General features: G+C 55.7%; 4 protein-coding genes across 4 annotated transcripts; 2 read left to right on the top strand and 2 right to left on the bottom strand.

Annotated features, from left to right (window-relative positions):
- Window positions 1-3,195: 3,195 nt before the first annotated feature.
- EV422DRAFT_305626 (uncharacterized protein) lies at window positions 3,196-6,310 on the bottom strand. Its single transcript, XM_053066124.1, has 7 exons — window positions 5,690-6,310; window positions 5,523-5,619; window positions 4,490-5,452; window positions 4,371-4,423; window positions 4,211-4,302; window positions 3,820-4,126; window positions 3,196-3,750 (listed from the first exon to the last, which is right to left on the bottom strand). Exons 1-7 carry the CDS (start codon window positions 6,093-6,095, stop codon window positions 3,356-3,358), a joined length of 2,313 nt encoding a protein of 770 aa, XP_052927956.1. The 5' UTR covers window positions 6,096-6,310; the 3' UTR covers window positions 3,196-3,355.
- A 179-nt stretch (window positions 6,311-6,489) lies between these two features.
- On the bottom strand, window positions 6,490-8,028 carry EV422DRAFT_504138 (uncharacterized protein; the record flags this gene model as incomplete). The annotated part of the gene is made up of 8 exons (XM_053068413.1): window positions 6,490-6,627; window positions 6,713-6,817; window positions 6,925-7,056; window positions 7,188-7,373; window positions 7,414-7,666; window positions 7,771-7,845; window positions 7,876-7,892; window positions 7,927-8,028. 8 exons carry the CDS (start codon window positions 8,026-8,028, stop codon window positions 6,490-6,492), a joined length of 1,008 nt encoding a protein of 335 aa, XP_052927955.1.
- Window positions 8,029-10,256: 2,228 nt separating this feature from the next.
- On the top strand, window positions 10,257-12,337 carry EV422DRAFT_493123 (uncharacterized protein; the record flags this gene model as incomplete). The annotated part of the gene is made up of 3 exons (XM_053067649.1): window positions 10,257-10,341; window positions 10,411-10,650; window positions 10,719-12,337. 3 exons carry the CDS (start codon window positions 10,257-10,259, stop codon window positions 12,335-12,337), a joined length of 1,944 nt encoding a protein of 647 aa, XP_052927954.1.
- An 842-nt stretch (window positions 12,338-13,179) lies between these two features.
- Window positions 13,180-15,386, top strand: EV422DRAFT_305520 (integral peroxisomal membrane peroxin-domain-containing protein). Its single transcript, XM_053066123.1, has 4 exons — window positions 13,180-13,427; window positions 13,611-14,144; window positions 14,279-14,788; window positions 14,873-15,386. The coding sequence occupies exons 1-4, from the start codon at window positions 13,292-13,294 to the stop codon at window positions 15,208-15,210; spliced, it is 1,518 nt and encodes a 505-aa protein (XP_052927953.1). The 5' UTR covers window positions 13,180-13,291; the 3' UTR covers window positions 15,211-15,386.
- The last annotated feature ends 241 nt before the right edge of the window (window positions 15,387-15,627 follow it).

Below are 15,627 nucleotides of genomic sequence, written 5' to 3'. Positions count from 1 at the left end.
CCCACACGGCCAGCGGATCGCCTATCAACATCACCCACATTCCGCGCCCATGTACATCGTACAACCGTATGAGCAGGTGTATGTGGAGTCGCTCGCTTCCCTCCCAACGCATGGACAGCAACACGGGCATCCTGTCTCACAAATGGCTTATGAGGACAGGCAACAGCAGCAGCATCGACAAGTCCCGCATCCTGCCGCGCAACCCCCTCGGCGTGCCAGTATTGTCAGCGCGTCCCCTCATCACAGACCTTTCCCGCAGCAGTACGTGCCAACCCCCAATGCTCCGCCGGAAGCCATACCTCAGCGACCTGGGTCGGCATCGGGCGGCCAGCGAGTCGCCATCTCAAGACCAATAGACCCACCGACGTCGCGCAAGACATCGGGAAGCGCGACAGGCCCGCCACAGTCGTTTGCTCCCGCACCCTCTCGAGATCAGCACTATTATAGGCAGGAGCGCGGGACCTACGAACACCACCTCCAACAGCAGCATATTCCACCCTCCGAGCAATATACCCAGGGACACCCCATGCTGGAGACACCAGGCCTACGATCTTCTAGATCGGACGCGCCATCATCTTTCGACCGACACCCATATAGTCAGCAAGGCGCGCCACCATCATCATCCGCATCCGCCGCTCCACCCACCGCTGTCAAGTCGATGCTTTCCTCCCCGCCTGTCGTGCCAGTGTCAGCACAACAACAACCCAGGCCGCCATCCTTGGTTCCGTCGAAACGCAGCAGCGCCTGGCTCGACATTGTCATGAATGAATGAAGGAGCGGTTTGCAAAGACCATTTCCCTCGTCCATTGCTGATGCTGGGGGATGTGTTCCTCGGGGAAACGGTGCACCGCGGCCGTTGTTGCGACACCCAACCCGTTGTTGCTTAACCTTTCCCCACCGTCCTCCCTCCCACCCTCTCACGTCTTGTACCATAGAAACCCAACCCAGTGCGCCAGGAGCGCAAGAATATATATTATTTCATTGTTCAAAGGGTGGTTTTCAGTTGCGCGAGATATTCGTTGCCTATTGTGTTCTTCGAGTCAGAAGGCAGACCCAACTACGTACTGCCGATACACTTTGACGGTTTGCCGACTTCCTTGCTTACGAGACACGACGCGTTCCTCCTTGTGTTGCAACTCCGACACGCGCAACAAACACCCGCCCTAAGAGACGCAATGGCAAATGCTCACTTACTTTGCCTGCAAGATTTCGGAAGCACAATATGTGGCTGCTATATGATTGCAGTAACATGGAAGGAGAACAGGGAGTCCGCGATAACCGCTTTGGGAATCGGACGCCATACCGTCTGCAGCATATATATATATAGAGCGGTGGTGGGAGGATTCAACACGCAATGAAGAGTAATTTCATGTGGAGGACCTGCTGAGCCCTCGAAGTGAGAGTCTAACATCTATATCATGTATGCATCTGGGATGCAGGCGGAAAATCATTACAGAAGTAAGTCATGCACGACCTAAACCGAAGAAGGTTGATGAGGTGGCCGGGATCAGAGTAGGCAATGGCCCGTCGATAGCCTGAGCACTGAAAGCGCTGTCATTGTGTTGCGACCACCGTGAAGTGGTGTTCTGTAATCCCAAAAGTGGAATGAGCGGTAAGTGCTTGCTCTTTCAATCTTCACAGTGCGCATATGGATCTCATACCGACCTTGTTCAAAAACGAAGTGATAAGATCGTTATCGATCCGATCCCGTTTCTCATCCCTCACACCCTTGTCATCCCCGAGCGACAGCAGCTTCGTGAGTCGCTGGGAGTTCAGTTGAGACAGGTATGCCAGGTCTTCTCCGTCGGCGTCCACATCCGTGTCTATGTCCGGATTGGGAAGGCCTAAGGGGTTTGGCGACGGTCGTCGGCGGTGCGTGGGTGCCGTTGCGGAGGGTGGCCGAACGGATCGGGATCGGGATCGTGGTCGTGTTGTAGGAGCGTTGGCGGTTGTGCCGTTTGAGTAGACGAGCAGGCTGTCGCTTGCGAGGACGTCGTCGGGGGCAGATGAGCGGGGTTGTTTACGTGTATTCGATACTTGGTCGTACTTAAAGCGGTCGGTGGGTTGATGTTTTTCCTGCTTCTCAGATCGAGACTCATGGTCATTGTCCCGCATTTCAAGTAGAAACTCCTCAAGAATCCGCTGCTGCCGGTCATCTTCCGATCGCGGCGTCTTGACAGATCCTCGGTCGCGGCTTGCTCGTCCGACGCCGGATCTAGGTTGATCAGTTCCAGAAATATCATCTGACTGACGAGTCTTCTCGTCTTTTCTCCGTGTCCTGTAGTCTGGACTTCGTAAGACACGCGTTTGAGTAATGGGCTCGTCATTGAGTGCGGATCGTTGCTGCTCCTGCTGCTGTCTAGATTCTTCGGCCTCTCGCTGTCGTAGCTCTTGAAGCTGCGTTTCTTGTTGCGACAAGTATGCCCGTTGCTGTACGATGATTCTGATGATTGAGAGGGTGAGAAAGAAATGTGGTGAGCACTTACGCAAGTCGCTAAATACGAAGGTAGAATGCTCGATATCTTACGACGGAGACTTCTTCTCAAACGGAAACCGATTTTCTTCCCCACCCTTTCCGCGATCGCCCGCATCCCCCCTTGTCCACGTATCCACACCCCCAACACCTCGACGTGACGAGCGGGGCCGTTCCCGTTGCTGTTCAGCAGATGCGGGGCGTGGCGCCGGCGGAAATCGAGATTGTGGTGGTGGCATCGCTGTGCTGTGGTCGGAAACTCTGGAAACCTCGGGGTTATGGTGGGACGCGCGTCGGGGTTTTGCGGATTTCTCGGGGAACCGCGGTGTGTCGGTTTTCAGAGATGGGGGTTCGTCATGGTGGTGTGGTATTGACATGATGGCTTCAGCAGGAGCATTGTGTTGGTGAAGTTCGGATTGGATGGCTTGGTCTTCGCGCTCGAGTTCCTGCGATCCGATGAAGTTGATAAGGTCGATGGAGATTGAAACTATAACAACGAATGCCATGTGCGACTTACCTGTTGAATGGCCACAAGTTGATCCAAGACCGCCTTAGTGTCCATATTATCGCTGCTGTGAGTGCCCTATGATTATGCACATGTGAGAAGGAGTGATTAGGTTGCTGACACTTGAAACCAATCGATTGCTGCGATGGACCACTCAAATCAGGAAAGCCCTCCGCAGCGTTGGACCCCCGGCGCTTTCTGGTCTTTGGCAATCAGGCGAATGGTCATGAACAGACTTCAGAAGATGTCGCGTATATTCATTGCATATTGACAAAGGGGACAAGAATCCTCTCGTCAACACCACGGGGGATGGTAGACGCCCAAAAGGTTCCCAAAGGATCGCACCGCATCGAGCGAATTTGCGCATCAACTCAAACTCAAACATTTACCTGCCCGCTGTAACCTCCGTTCCCTTGTGCTCGCTCGGCTCGTCCACTTGCAGCTCTTCTTCCTGCATTATGCTGATCCGGCGGCAAGGATGCTGGTGGCGCCATGGTATGCCCAGGCCGTGATGCATCCATATGTCCGCGGTCCATGTAGCGTTCAGCTTGAGGTGGGGGCCGTAACGCCGCAGGTTCCGAGAACGGTTGATGAGCGCCGGTGTGGCCGGATGGCGGCGCGGCTTGTCCTCGGAGGGTTGGGATGGGCGGTGAACTGGAGCGGAAAACGGGAGGAGGCGCGTTGGCTTCGGGTGCTCGTTGGGTTTGATGGGTTGGGAGGGAAGGAGAGCTGGAACGGTTGGTGGTCGGGTAATTGCCAGGTTGCTCTTGCGCTATGGGAGATGATGATATCAGTAGAATTCTTCATTTATGGTTGAAGGCTTTTAACGGCACATACATACCTCCACCTCCACCATTCTTTGACTGCCTCATCGCCGCTTTCGCCTTTCTCGCCTCCTCCTGCGCCTCCTTATACGCGCGTTCCCTCCTCTCCTGCTCCGCCACCCGTTCGGCCGCTTTCCGCTCATTCTCTTTCCTCGCTTCCTCGTCTTTCCGTTTCGCCTCCTCCTCCTCGCGCGCGTATTTGCGCTTGATTTCTTCATTTTCGCGGCGAATCCGGTCTTGTTCGCGCGCTTCTTCGGCTTTTGCGAGGGCGATTTGTTCGGCTTTTTGGGCTTCGCGTTCGGCCATTTGGCGGCGGAGGCTTTCCTGGGTTAACGGGAGACCGGATGGACGATGAGTGATTCTATACATTCAGGGAATCGGTGAGATACATCGTTAGCGTTAGCAAACCTGATGCTCGTTCTGCACCCGATGCTTCTTCATCAGCTCTTCTTTTTCCCAATCAGGCATGTCTCTCCGCTGTCCTCGGGTATAGTTGGGTGCTAGCCGAGTATGAGGGTCAGTTTTGCCCCGTCCTTCACCTTCTTCCCGGTCTGATGGATGCACTCACCTTGGTCACCGATGGGAGGCAGCGGTGTCTGCTGACTCGCAAGCAACATTGGCCTGGAGCCCAAAAATCAGATCATCAGCGTCCATGCACATCAGTTTCAGATTTCACAATCAACTCACCCTGGTGAAGGTGTCGGATTATGCCCCGGATAAGCCGCCCCACCACCCGCGGGCGTCGGCGTAGCCCCAAACCTCCCTCCCTGCACAAACGCACCCGGCGGCGGTGCCTGCGACGCCTGCCCAGCAGCACCGCCATACCCCGCATTCCTCGCCTGCATCACGGCCGCCGAGTGCCCCGGATCCCCCCACGGGTTATAACTCGCCGCCTCCCGATCCGTCTTCTCATCACTCAAACGCAGCTGCCGCTTCTCTTCCTCCGCCTGCTGCCGTTTAAGCTGCACTTGCATGTCGAGCTCGCGTAGGTATTCTGATTTTGAAGAAGGTGGGGGTGGGATGCCTTGCTCGCTGCCCCGTTGCACTGCTCCGCTTAGTGAGGAGGAGCCACCGCCGGTGACCCCGTAACCCTGCGACATGCGGATAGATGTTTTGGCGTAATTAGTGTTGGGTTCGGGTCCGGCCGCGCCGGTGATGGGGTTGGAGCCCGTGTAGGAGGGTGCCTGGCGGTGGGATCGTTCGCGCTCGCTTGCGCGGCGTTTTTCTTCGATCTGGCGTTCCAGGTCGGCCGCGTATGCTCGCGCTTTGTCGGATTTTTCGGAGGTTCGGCGATCGGGGTCTCGGGAGTCGGCGGTTGAGCGTGGGGGTTGGTTGTGTGGGGGTTCGTCGTAATGGGTGTCGTAGCGGGGTTCCGGTGGGTACTGCGGTCCTGCCCGCGCGTCCATTCGTCTCGGCGGCGGCTCGTCGTAGCCATGACTGGCTTCATACGGCCGAGGCGGTGGTGGCGGGTGACTCCACGACTGGGAATGCATCCCTCCACTCGCGTATGGGCCGTCGGCCCAGTATGGCCTTTCAGATCGCGGCATTCGGTCGGGCATTTGGCGCCAGTAGTGCGGGGCGCCGTAGGGATCTGATGGTGGGGGCATGGGGCTGCGGTAGTCGTAGGAGGATTGGTATGGGCTGGAGTACCTATGGGATGGTCCGCTAGCGTATGTCAGATGCACAGGACATACACTAATGTTGGCTTGACGACACTCACGCGTAGCTTGGGCGTTCGGACCGCTGGCTCATTCTTCCAAAATCTGGATGATGTGAAGGGCCCTCATCATGACCGTACGACCGCTGTCTCCGCCGCTCTGAAGAGTATCAATGTCATAGCGTCAGTGTGTGGGCCCGGACAAAGGATTGCCGAAAGGAAGTACGTACCTTCTGGGTAATCGCTTGCTCCCGCATATCTTCTCGACGAATCCGGTTGCTGACCGCGACCACCATACTCATCGCGACCCCCTCCCAGCTGATTCCGAGGCGGCGGACTCTCCCTCCCTCTCTGCGGGGGATCATTCCGTTGACCACGCTGTCCCGCATCCGCATAACCTCCATTAAAGAAGGAGTTCGCCTTCGACGGCGACTCCGTAACTTCGCTCTGCTTATTCCGCAGATTTCGCAACCGCGGGTTCTCCCGAGCTTGTGCCGCTAGGAACCGCTGCATGTCGTTCTGCATCTCCTGGCGAAACTGTTGGCGTCGTGCGTCCTCTTGGTCGGAAGTTCCTAGAGGGCCGGGGCCTATGCGGGGGAGGGAGGACATGTTGTGGTTCATGGCTACGGCGGCCATGTTCTTATGAAGCAGGGCTTCGTTGTTGGGCGTTGCAAATTCTTATGTCACTCCGTATGTGATCTCCGATGTCCAATCATGAACTGGTGCCAGAAAGTACTATACACCGGTTGGTGCGCACTATATTGACAGAGTAATTATTGCGAAAAGGCCGGGAGCCATGCCGCCGCTTCCTTCGGGAAACGAACTGAGTGGTTTGCAGGCTTTGGGGCATGAAAACCCCACCGACAACCTGCTGGTGATCTGGCCTATGTGGGAGAAGTCGTCGGGTTGAGCGCTTGAGCCGAACGAACACGCGCGCGTACTGTATGCGGTGATGAATCACGCGTCGAAAAGGCAGCGAACGGACAAGGCGTGGCTTTCTTTCCTACTTCGCAACTATAGTATACTAGGCCTACGCCGCGGCTTGAAATGTATTCAAATAGCAATAGTCAGAAAGAATCACAACAAAACTCCCGATAGAGCTGCCCATGGGTGAAACCAGGAGTTGGGAGATAGATTTCCATCTCTCCAGGGTTTGGCCTTGGCTGTGCTGGGCAGATTATAAATAGCCGCGTCATTTGCACCTTTCTGTCGTCTCGTTTTCTCTCCTCCGTTGCAGGAACTGCAAAACCTACCCAGTCCTTTTCACCTTGCGGCCGACCGCCTCGACTCTTGGGCAGATCTCCCCGAACGCCCAAGCCCTCCTTCATCGAAGTCTTCGGCCGCCATAAGGGTAGTTTCTACGCCATATCAGTTCTCTATTTCACTGGCCTCCCTCAAGAGTCGCATGATTGACCTTCCCGCCGACCGCCTCGACTGGGAAGAACTCCCTGACTGCATTTCATACCGACTTTACGAACACGCGCGAAAACCCCATCGCACGCGCTTCACCCCCACCTTGGAGGCAATTGGCTGGTGGCCGGGAGATTGGATCGCTAAAGATCAAACTGGGGTTCGTGTCATTCTCATAAGCGGCTACCTGCAGCACTTCATCAAGATCATTGACAAACTACAGGCCCGCTTTCGAAATCGTCAGCCGTAAGAATTGGGTATATTTCTTTGATCTTAGTTTCATTGCTTCGGCGCCGCACGATTGACAGTCTATTTCACCTTGCCGCCGAACGCCTCGACTCTTGGGAAGAAATCCCTGACTGCATCTCTCACCGGCTGTACGAACACGCACGCAACACCTATCGCACCCGTCTTGGAGGCAATTCGTCTGTGGCCGCATGTGCGCATCATGTCGTTGCGGCACGTATTGGCGCGATGCGCTGCAACCACCAGCAAGGCTCTGGACTACATGGTAGAGGTGGTCGCAGCCCAACGGTGCTCTTACCCATCGATCGATGCCTCCGATGCACGCATGAATGCGCTGTACCGTGAGTGGACGGAATGTGCCGACGCGGTACAGCTCCGTCCCGTGCGGAAGCTCACGCCCGTGATAGACCCGCGCTCGTGTTTCGGTGCCACGGGAGAAGGCGCCTCCTTTGAAGTGCGGCAGTGCACTCTCGTGTCGGCCGCATTGCTGCTGGCCCGCCGCAGCGCAGATGCCCATGGTGGCTCTGGCGTGTACGTGGGTAGCGGCTTGCCTATGCAGTACACAGACGACAGTACATCGTTGTCGACGATGCTTATCAACATTCATGTGGGAACGTCTGGTCAGGCACATCGCTATGAGTACGGGATGGACTACCGAGACGCCATGTACAGCTGGCCCCAGTCGACGGTGGTCTTCCTCACGCATGTAGATGACACGCCAGCCACGTCGCTGTTTGACATGGCAGAGTCGGAAACTCACGGGTGCGGGGTCGCGTACTGGAACATCATGGCACAAACCGCATCGACGCACAAAGACGCTGAACGCAAATGGGTCGTACATGCTAGCGGCATGGAGGTGAACCCGTCGAGATACTATGATGTCGGCACGGCTGCCCGCATTGCACCACCTCATGTGGGGGGCGGGCCGCGAGCGACTCACGCCCGCGAGGACCCACTATTTCCCTTGCACTCCGACTCAATGATTTCGCATGCTCACCTTACTTGCGGCTTCTCCTTCTCTGTCGAGAGTTTCCCTTGGACCGTTTCCTAAACCTTTGCCCCTTCGTTCGTAAACGGGAACGTGAGAGGTCTGTAACGCCACGGTCTTGGATCTGGAAGTTGGAAGGTGTCGAAAGCAGTCAATCGCGCTTTCCGATCGTGACAAACGCGGTTGTCGCTTTGTCCGCTCAACCCCATCTTAGCGGTGACAATCGCTTGCACCTTCAATCCGACCAACGCCGTTCACAAGCCCCGTTAATGGCACACTGCTTGGCTTACCGTTTTCAAGTGCCGATGGGGGCCTCATAACAGAAGAGCAAAAACCGAAAACCTGTGGTGGGAAGAAAAATGCTATTTGATTGGGATCCCCCTTTCCACTGGACGCTCTGCTTTGTGCCCTACTGTGGAGCGTAGAGGGAGGAATATCTTTTCAGGTTGTGGTTGGAACTGTCTTTTGAAGTTGTTGTTTTCCGCCCATCCGCAGGACGTGTTCATTGAAGTATCTGGCGACAGCACACTGGATTCCTTGCGATGTCTTCAAAACTGGACTGCCTGTGAAAATGGCGCACAGATTTGGGACATAACATCCGAGGGCCCGATAAATTCAACAATACGGAGTCGATGCTGTCCACACGCTGTAGAGTACCTCGACCAGGCACATGCGCATTATGCGATTCTACAACCTGTGTTCTGCTGCTCCAACTGCGCGCAAGTGGCGGCCATAACAGCCAACCGCACAGGCGTTTACCCTTGGACCTGACCCGGTCATGGATGTCGCTGAAAGGTGTTAAGTTGATTCTTTGGGCTACCACGCACGTCAAGGAGTCCACTTTTCTCAGCATGCTCTGACGAAGGCGACACGTTCGGTAATGCTAGCCGTATTCTGAGGACGTCGTTGCAGAGCCCACTCCCGCCAATTAAAATGGACACACCTGTGCTTTCCGGTGCTTTACCGGAGACAAATGAACCGCAGCTGCTTTTGGCTCAAGAGCGTCTACACCAACAAATGTATTCAAGTTCCCAACCCCGTAAATCAACCGGGTCTGGAGTTGACAGAATGGTCGTGCGTCACGGGCGTGGCGGGATTTTATATATAAAACACAATACATATCTGTTTTTGAGAAACAAGCTGGAATTGGTCGGCTTCATACGACTTATTGCGACTTCTCTACGACTTTTTCTGCATTTAAGCCAGGTTTTCCCAGACTCCCACTCCCCATCTGCGGGTTGAGTGAAGACTGCTGCAAGTGGTCCGGATCTTTGGATCTTAGGTCGAACGTCACCGCCGGTTATCGATTAATCGCTTGGCCGAATAAGAAAGCTTCGTCAAGGGATGTTTGTCAGCGACCGGGATCTCACACTGCAGTCCCGCCGCTTGGATACCGGATGCATTACGTGGGGGGGCCTTACCTTCCCTTGCGTTATCGGTCTATATTGTTCTGGTCTCCTGCTCGTCCCCAGGTTTAGCAACGTTTACTTAACGGGTGCATGAATGGTTGGTTGGTAGCGGGTCTCAGCACTTGAGAACACGCGCGCCTTTCTTTTCTTCGCCGTCCCGAATGAATCCGCGCGAGGGCTCAGCCGGCGTCTGAAAGAGAAGAAAAAGGGCGGACGCCGGCCGATTCCCCTCCTTCTTCCTTCCCTCACAATTACAAAAAAAATAGGTTGCATCGGCATTTGTACGGTAGACACACAAGTGTTCCTCACCTACAAACGTCAGAGAGCTTCACTTCTCCATACCAAAACTCAGAAAACCCTCAAAAAAAAACAAAAAATCATCCCGTAAAAACCAGTGTAGACTAGTTTCCTTGCTTCTTTCCCAGAGACCAAAGAAGTTTCGATCTACTCGCTTCAGCAACTGCCAGAAGAGACTCCTTCACTGTGACAATCTCTTCTTCTCAGCCTCTGGAAATATCAGCAAGGTTCTTGTCGGATTCAACTTCGAAAACAAAAACAACAGCGAAAATGGCCGCCGCTGCTTCTCCCGTCGAAGTCCCCGTGACTAGCGATGCTCCCGTTCAGGACACTTCCGCTGCCAACAACTTGGCCAGCGACCCCACCGTTGCTGCTGCTGCGGCTGCTGCCGCCGCTGCCGCCGCTGCTGCCTACCAGCAGCCCGGTATGCCTTACTTGCAGGGCAACATGGCCATTCCGGCTCCCATCCCTCCTCAGACCAACCAGGCTCCCGGTGGCAGTGCCAGTGGCAGTCTTTACGTTGGTGACCTCGGTATGTACTTTTTGCGAACTTGCAATATGAGCTCAGCATCTAACCTTACATTTCTGAAACCATATCCAGACCCCTCCGTCACTGAGGCTCAGTTGTTCGACATGTTCAACGCTCTCGGCCCGGTCGCTTCCATCCGTGTCTGCCGCGATGCCGTGACCCGTCGTTCCCTCGGATACGCCTACGTCAACTTCCACGCCGCTCCCGATGCTGAGCGTGCCATCGACACTCTTAACTACGTCCCCTTGAAGGAGCGTCCCATGCGCATCATGTGGTCCCAGCGTGACCCTGCTTCCCGCAAGGCCGGTGCTGGTATGTGTCATAGAAGACTGGTTCAATTCGCAGCATCTTAGTTCACGAAACTGACATTCTGGTTCTAGGCAACATCTTCATTAAGAACCTCGACCCCTTGATCGACACCAGGGCTCTTCACGAGACCTTTGCCGCCTTCGGCCCCATTCTTAGCTGCAAGGTCGCCATGGACGGCGAGCACTCCAAGGGTTACGGTTTCGTCCACTTCGAGGAGGGCGAGTCTGCCGAGCAGGCCATCAAGCACGTCAACGGAATGTTGCTCAACGATCGCAAAGTGTTCGTTGGTCACCATGTCCCCAAGAAGGAGCGTTTGAGCAAGATGGAGGAGATGAGGTCCAAGTTCACCAACGTGTACGTCAAGAACTTGGACGAGGCCGTCACCGATGAGGAGTTCCGCGCCATGTTCGAGAAGTTCGGTGAGGTCACCTCGGCGTCCGTCTCTCGCGACCAGGACGGCAAGTCCCGTGGATTCGGGTTCGTCAACTTCTCTGGCCACGAGGAAGCCCGCGTCGCGGTGGAGGAAATGCACGAGAAGGAAATCAACGGCAAGCAGCTGTACGTCTCCCGTGCTCAGAAGAAGTCTGAGCGTGAGGAGGAGCTCCGCCGCCAGTACGAGCGCATCCGCGAGGAGAAGCTCAACAAGTACCAGGGTGTCAACCTTTACGTCAAGAACCTTGACGACAGCATTGATGACGAGAAGCTCAGGCAGGAGTTTGCCGTCTACGGAGTCATCACTTCCGCCAAGGTTATGCGTGACGAAAAGACCGGATCCTCCAAGGGCTTCGGATTCGTCTGCTTCTCCTCGCCCGAGGAGGCCACCAAGGCCGTGACAGACATGAACGGCCGTATGATCGCTTCCAAGCCCATCTACGTCGCTCTTCACCAGCGCAAGGAGGTCCGCCGTCAGCAGCTCTCCGCTCAGATGCAACAGCGCAATCAGATCCGCATGCAGCAGCAAGTCGGTGGCATGCCCGGTCCCTACCCCGGTGCTCCTGTCTTCTACCCTCCCGCCGGCATGCCTCCCCAGGGTCAGCGCGGTGGTATGTTCTACCCTCAGCAGATGGTCCCTCGCCCCCGCTGGGCCCCTAACGGCGGTCCCCAGGGCCCCGCTCAGCCCGGCCAGCCTCCTCTTCCCGCTGGTGTGTACCCTCCCCAAGCCGGTGGTCAGATGCCTCCTCAGTTCGGCGGTGTCCCCCCCATGGGAGTTCGCCCCCCTCGTCAGCAGCGCGGTCAGCAGCAGCCTGGAGGCCGTGGTCAGCCCCTGCCTCCACAGCAACCCGGTCAGCCTGGTCAGCCCGGCATGATGCCACCTAACGTCGGCCGTGGAGGTGCTCGTCCTGGACAGTACAAGTACACCCCCAACGCCCGCAATGCGCCCATCCCCGGCCAACCTGGCATGCCCGGCCCTACCACCGGCCCCAAGCAGCCGTTGAGCAGCAAGATCCTGGCCGACATGACCCCGGAGCAGCAGAAGCGCCTCCTCGGCGAGAACCTGTTCCCGTTGATCCAGGAGATGACCCCTCACGCCGCCAAGGTGACTGGAATGTTGCTCGAGATGGACCAGTCTGAGCTCTTGCACTTGCTCGAGGACACCAAGGCCCTTCAGGTCAAGGTTAACGAGGCCGTTGAAGTTCTTAACGAGCACATGGACAAGGCGGGCGCCCCCGAAGACGGTGAACAGCAGTAGATTATCGTTGTGTGAAAGAAGCGGCAACAACGGAGCATAACGGTCGGAAACATCCAAGATCTTACCCACCATCTGTGTGTATATACGCACAACGAGGGATGGTCATTGGGAATGGAATGAAGCGAGAGCAGTCGAAAAGGGGGAAACCCCATTCTTGACGCGACTTGGTGTTTCTTCTTCAATTGAGGTCGTTGTTTTCGTCTGTGTTGCTGTGTCTTTCTAGCTGTTGATAGTTTTCGAACGTCCTTTCCCCCCCATCATCATTTATTGCATTTGTTTTCGCATTTTGTTTCCCCCTTTTTTTTATGTTTGGAGAAATATATGGAGAAGTGAAGCTCAAAAAAAGGTGTTTGTTGCGCATGTGGTGGTGGAGGTGGTGTTGGACTGATAACTTGAAGGCATGGTTGTGGATTATGGATTATGGAGGTCGAGATGGCGGCCGTGTCGGAAGGAGCGAGGAGGACAAAGGGCCACTTTTGCGTTGCTGGTAGGACGCAAAATTTCGGCCTCCTTTCAACTTTACCGAGCCGCCGCTCAGAAACAACACCCAATCCGCCGGGATGTGGTTTTGGAACGAGGAAAGACAGAAGGAGCAGACTTTGTGATATGGTGGAATCTGGCAAGCAATCAACGGCGCCATGCTTGAATTGTCACGAGGGATCCGGCCGGGGCCTGCCTCACATGTGTTCTATATGGTGGTGTGCGAGGTCTCTGTGTGTAATACAGGTCCGCCGGTCTTTCCCTGAGCAAGAATGAACATATTATTATCATACGGGAGGAGCAAAGCGATCATTTTTGCCTCCTTCACGCGCGCTCTTCTCAGGCTCCCCCTACAGCACTCGCAGCGTTTGGCCGCCGCTCCTGTCCGTCCAAAGCCGCCTTTTATATCCCTCTCGCTCGTCCCTCCCCCAACCTCCCTTCCCCGCATCCTTTGTATCCGAGTAGCCGGCCTACATGCACAACACCATAGCAGCAATGGCTTCCGGAGGCGTCCACCACTTTGAGGTCACTACCTACAACAAGCCCACCTATTGTGACGCCTGCGATAAGTTCCTCTGGGGGTTGGTCAGGCAGGGCGCTCAGTGTAAAGGTACGGTTCAGAGCGAGAGCGGGGAGAATACTTGGAGACGCTGCCGTAGGCGCTGCAACGCTTGACGGTTCCGAGCGATAGCGAGCTCAATTGCGCCGGAGGCGAAGGAATATTTTTCACACTCACTTCAACCACCCATCCTTCCTCTCCATCTGACACACCTCTCCTCCCTGGTTCATCTAGGCTGCGGCTTCAACGTGCACCGTAAATGCCAACACACAGTCAACGTCCCCTGCTCCGGGCAGTACGCACCCCGGGACTACAGCGACCGCACCCCCACCACCGGCGAATTCACCTCCGACCTCCAACTCTACGACCGGTCCCTCAGCGACACCGACTCCCGCGGGGCCATGCTGCCCCTGCGCCGCAAATCCGAGTCGCACGTCATCATCCCGGGAAGCAAGGCCGTCACGGCGCCCAAGAAGCCGTTGACGAAGCGCACGCGGTCGGGCAATGCGAGCGATTCGGGACAGGAGAAGGAGAAGGAGATGAGCTTTGTGCAGGAGCTCATGACCCACACCGCGGTTAACTCGGCCGCGATGCAGAGGGCGGCCAAGGAGCCGTCGTTGAATCTGTTGACTACTACCCCCAAGAATTTCACCCGATTTGTGTCGAGGTTGGGACCCATGGTCGGCTTCCAGGACGATATCACCGAGATCCTCACGTGGCAGAACCCCTCAAAGACTTTCATTATCATGGTTGTCTACGTTTTCCTATGTAAGTTGCGAGCGTCAGCGAGCGGCGAGCCACAGCGAGCATCCGTGATCTTTTAGCGAGCGTTGCCGTCTTCAACACCATCCCCATCGACCATTCACTCACTCTTATTTATCCCTGTCCTCCCCCTCCAACAGGCATATACCCGACCCTCTTCATCGTCCTCCCCCAACTCCTCCTCATCTACAACATCATGAACAACTACTACACGAAAACCAAAAAGACCGTCACAGGCAAAAAACCCAGCGCAAACGTTCAATACCTCAAAAACATGCAGTTCATCCAAAACTCCATGGGCATGTACTGCGACGCCTACGAGGACGTCAAGAAGAACTCCACGGTCCTCGACTGGTCCGACGAGGAGGAGACCATCCGGATCCTGAAAGTCGCTGTTGGGTCGATGTTTGGGGTTATCTTTGTTGTGAGGATCATCCCGTTCAACTACATCATGTTGTTGGGGGGTGTGGGCATGTTTTTGCAGAACACGGCTATCTTCCGTGCTGCGTCGACTACAGTGCCGCCGGTGTTGATGAAAAAGTTGCAGCATCAGGTTGACACGGTTCGTGAGGCGATTCGGGAGGCCAGGAAGGGGGCTGATGATGGTGTGGTTGTTGTCTCGCTCTATGAGAACCAGAGGTGGTGGGCTGGTACGTAAAAGCGCGCGTCCTTTGGGCGTCGTTAGTATCGTCACTCACGGGACCTTTGCTTACCTTCTCTCTCTCCACCACCAGGCCTAGGATGGATCCCGCACCTCCTCCGCTCCGAACGCCCCGCCTGGTCCGACGAAACCGGCACCATCTCCCGCCCGGCAAAAGATCACTACGAGCCCCCGCAAGACGGCGGCGTCTGGGAATGGATGGACGAAGACTGGCTGCTCGACGTCGGGTGGGCGAACGTGGACGAGAAGGGGTGGCAGTACATGGACCATACGTGGGAGAACGCGAAGAGCAAGGCGTCGATGGGCAGTCTGACTCGACGGAGGATGTGGGTCAGGAAGATGAGGCTGGTCAAGGAGCAGCAGGCGGCCATCGAGCCGCCGTCGGTTGTGAAGGCTATCAAGGGGCAGTGATTTGATAATCCCCCCTGAGGATTGTTCGGCGTACATATTTGCTTGGGTGTCAACCTCATACAACGCACACGACCGGGCCCCGATGCGTTCATCAACCCATCAGAGACAACACAACACATACAGGACCACAGGCGTACTTAGTTAGTTCCACACCACCCCCCATTTAATCAGTAATAGCAACCATTTCTTCATTCGACAGTTTTTCGTATTCATCATGTAGATATTTTTAGACCTCATAGGCTTTCCCACCCCTCACTTTTCTGTCTTCCCTTCTTAGGATCTGTCCCATCTCCACACCGCTAATAGTAACCCGCTTGGTCTTTGCATTTGCGTTCCGACTTGCGCGTGGCGTTAATGCGTTGAATCATACTGGGCATGACTCGGGAGTCGGGAGAGTTTGGCGCATGGCACATGGGA

Source organism: Fimicolochytrium jonesii, assembly GCF_025526975.1.
Source record: "Fimicolochytrium jonesii strain JEL569 chromosome Unknown EV422scaffold_4, whole genome shotgun sequence".
Lineage (NCBI taxonomy): Eukaryota > Fungi > Chytridiomycota > Chytridiomycetes > Spizellomycetales > Powellomycetaceae > Fimicolochytrium > Fimicolochytrium jonesii.
The sequence above is the reverse complement of the archived record's forward strand: the minus strand, read 5'-3'. Positions and strand labels throughout refer to the sequence as shown.

Bases quoted from the DNA above. Each gene is read 5' to 3' on its own strand.
- EV422DRAFT_305626 (XM_053066124.1), bottom strand. From the start codon at position 6,095: ATGGCCGCCGTAGCCATGAACCACAACATGTCCTCCCTCCCCCGCATA. The intron at 5,453-5,522 runs GTGAGTGTCGTC...ACCATCCCATAG, and splicing joins TCCGAACGCCCAAGCTACGC to GTACTCCAGCCCATACCAAT. The intron at 4,424-4,489 runs GTGAGTTGATTG...TTTGGGCTCCAG, and splicing joins AATCCGACACCTTCACCAGG to GCCAATGTTGCTTGCGAGTC.
- EV422DRAFT_305520 (XM_053066123.1), top strand. From the start codon at position 13,292: ATGCACAACACCATAGCAGCAATGGCTTCCGGAGGCGTCCACCACTTT. The intron at 13,428-13,610 runs GTACGGTTCAGA...TGGTTCATCTAG, and splicing joins GCAGGGCGCTCAGTGTAAAG to GCTGCGGCTTCAACGTGCAC. The intron at 14,145-14,278 runs GTAAGTTGCGAG...CCCCTCCAACAG, and splicing joins GGTTGTCTACGTTTTCCTAT to GCATATACCCGACCCTCTTC.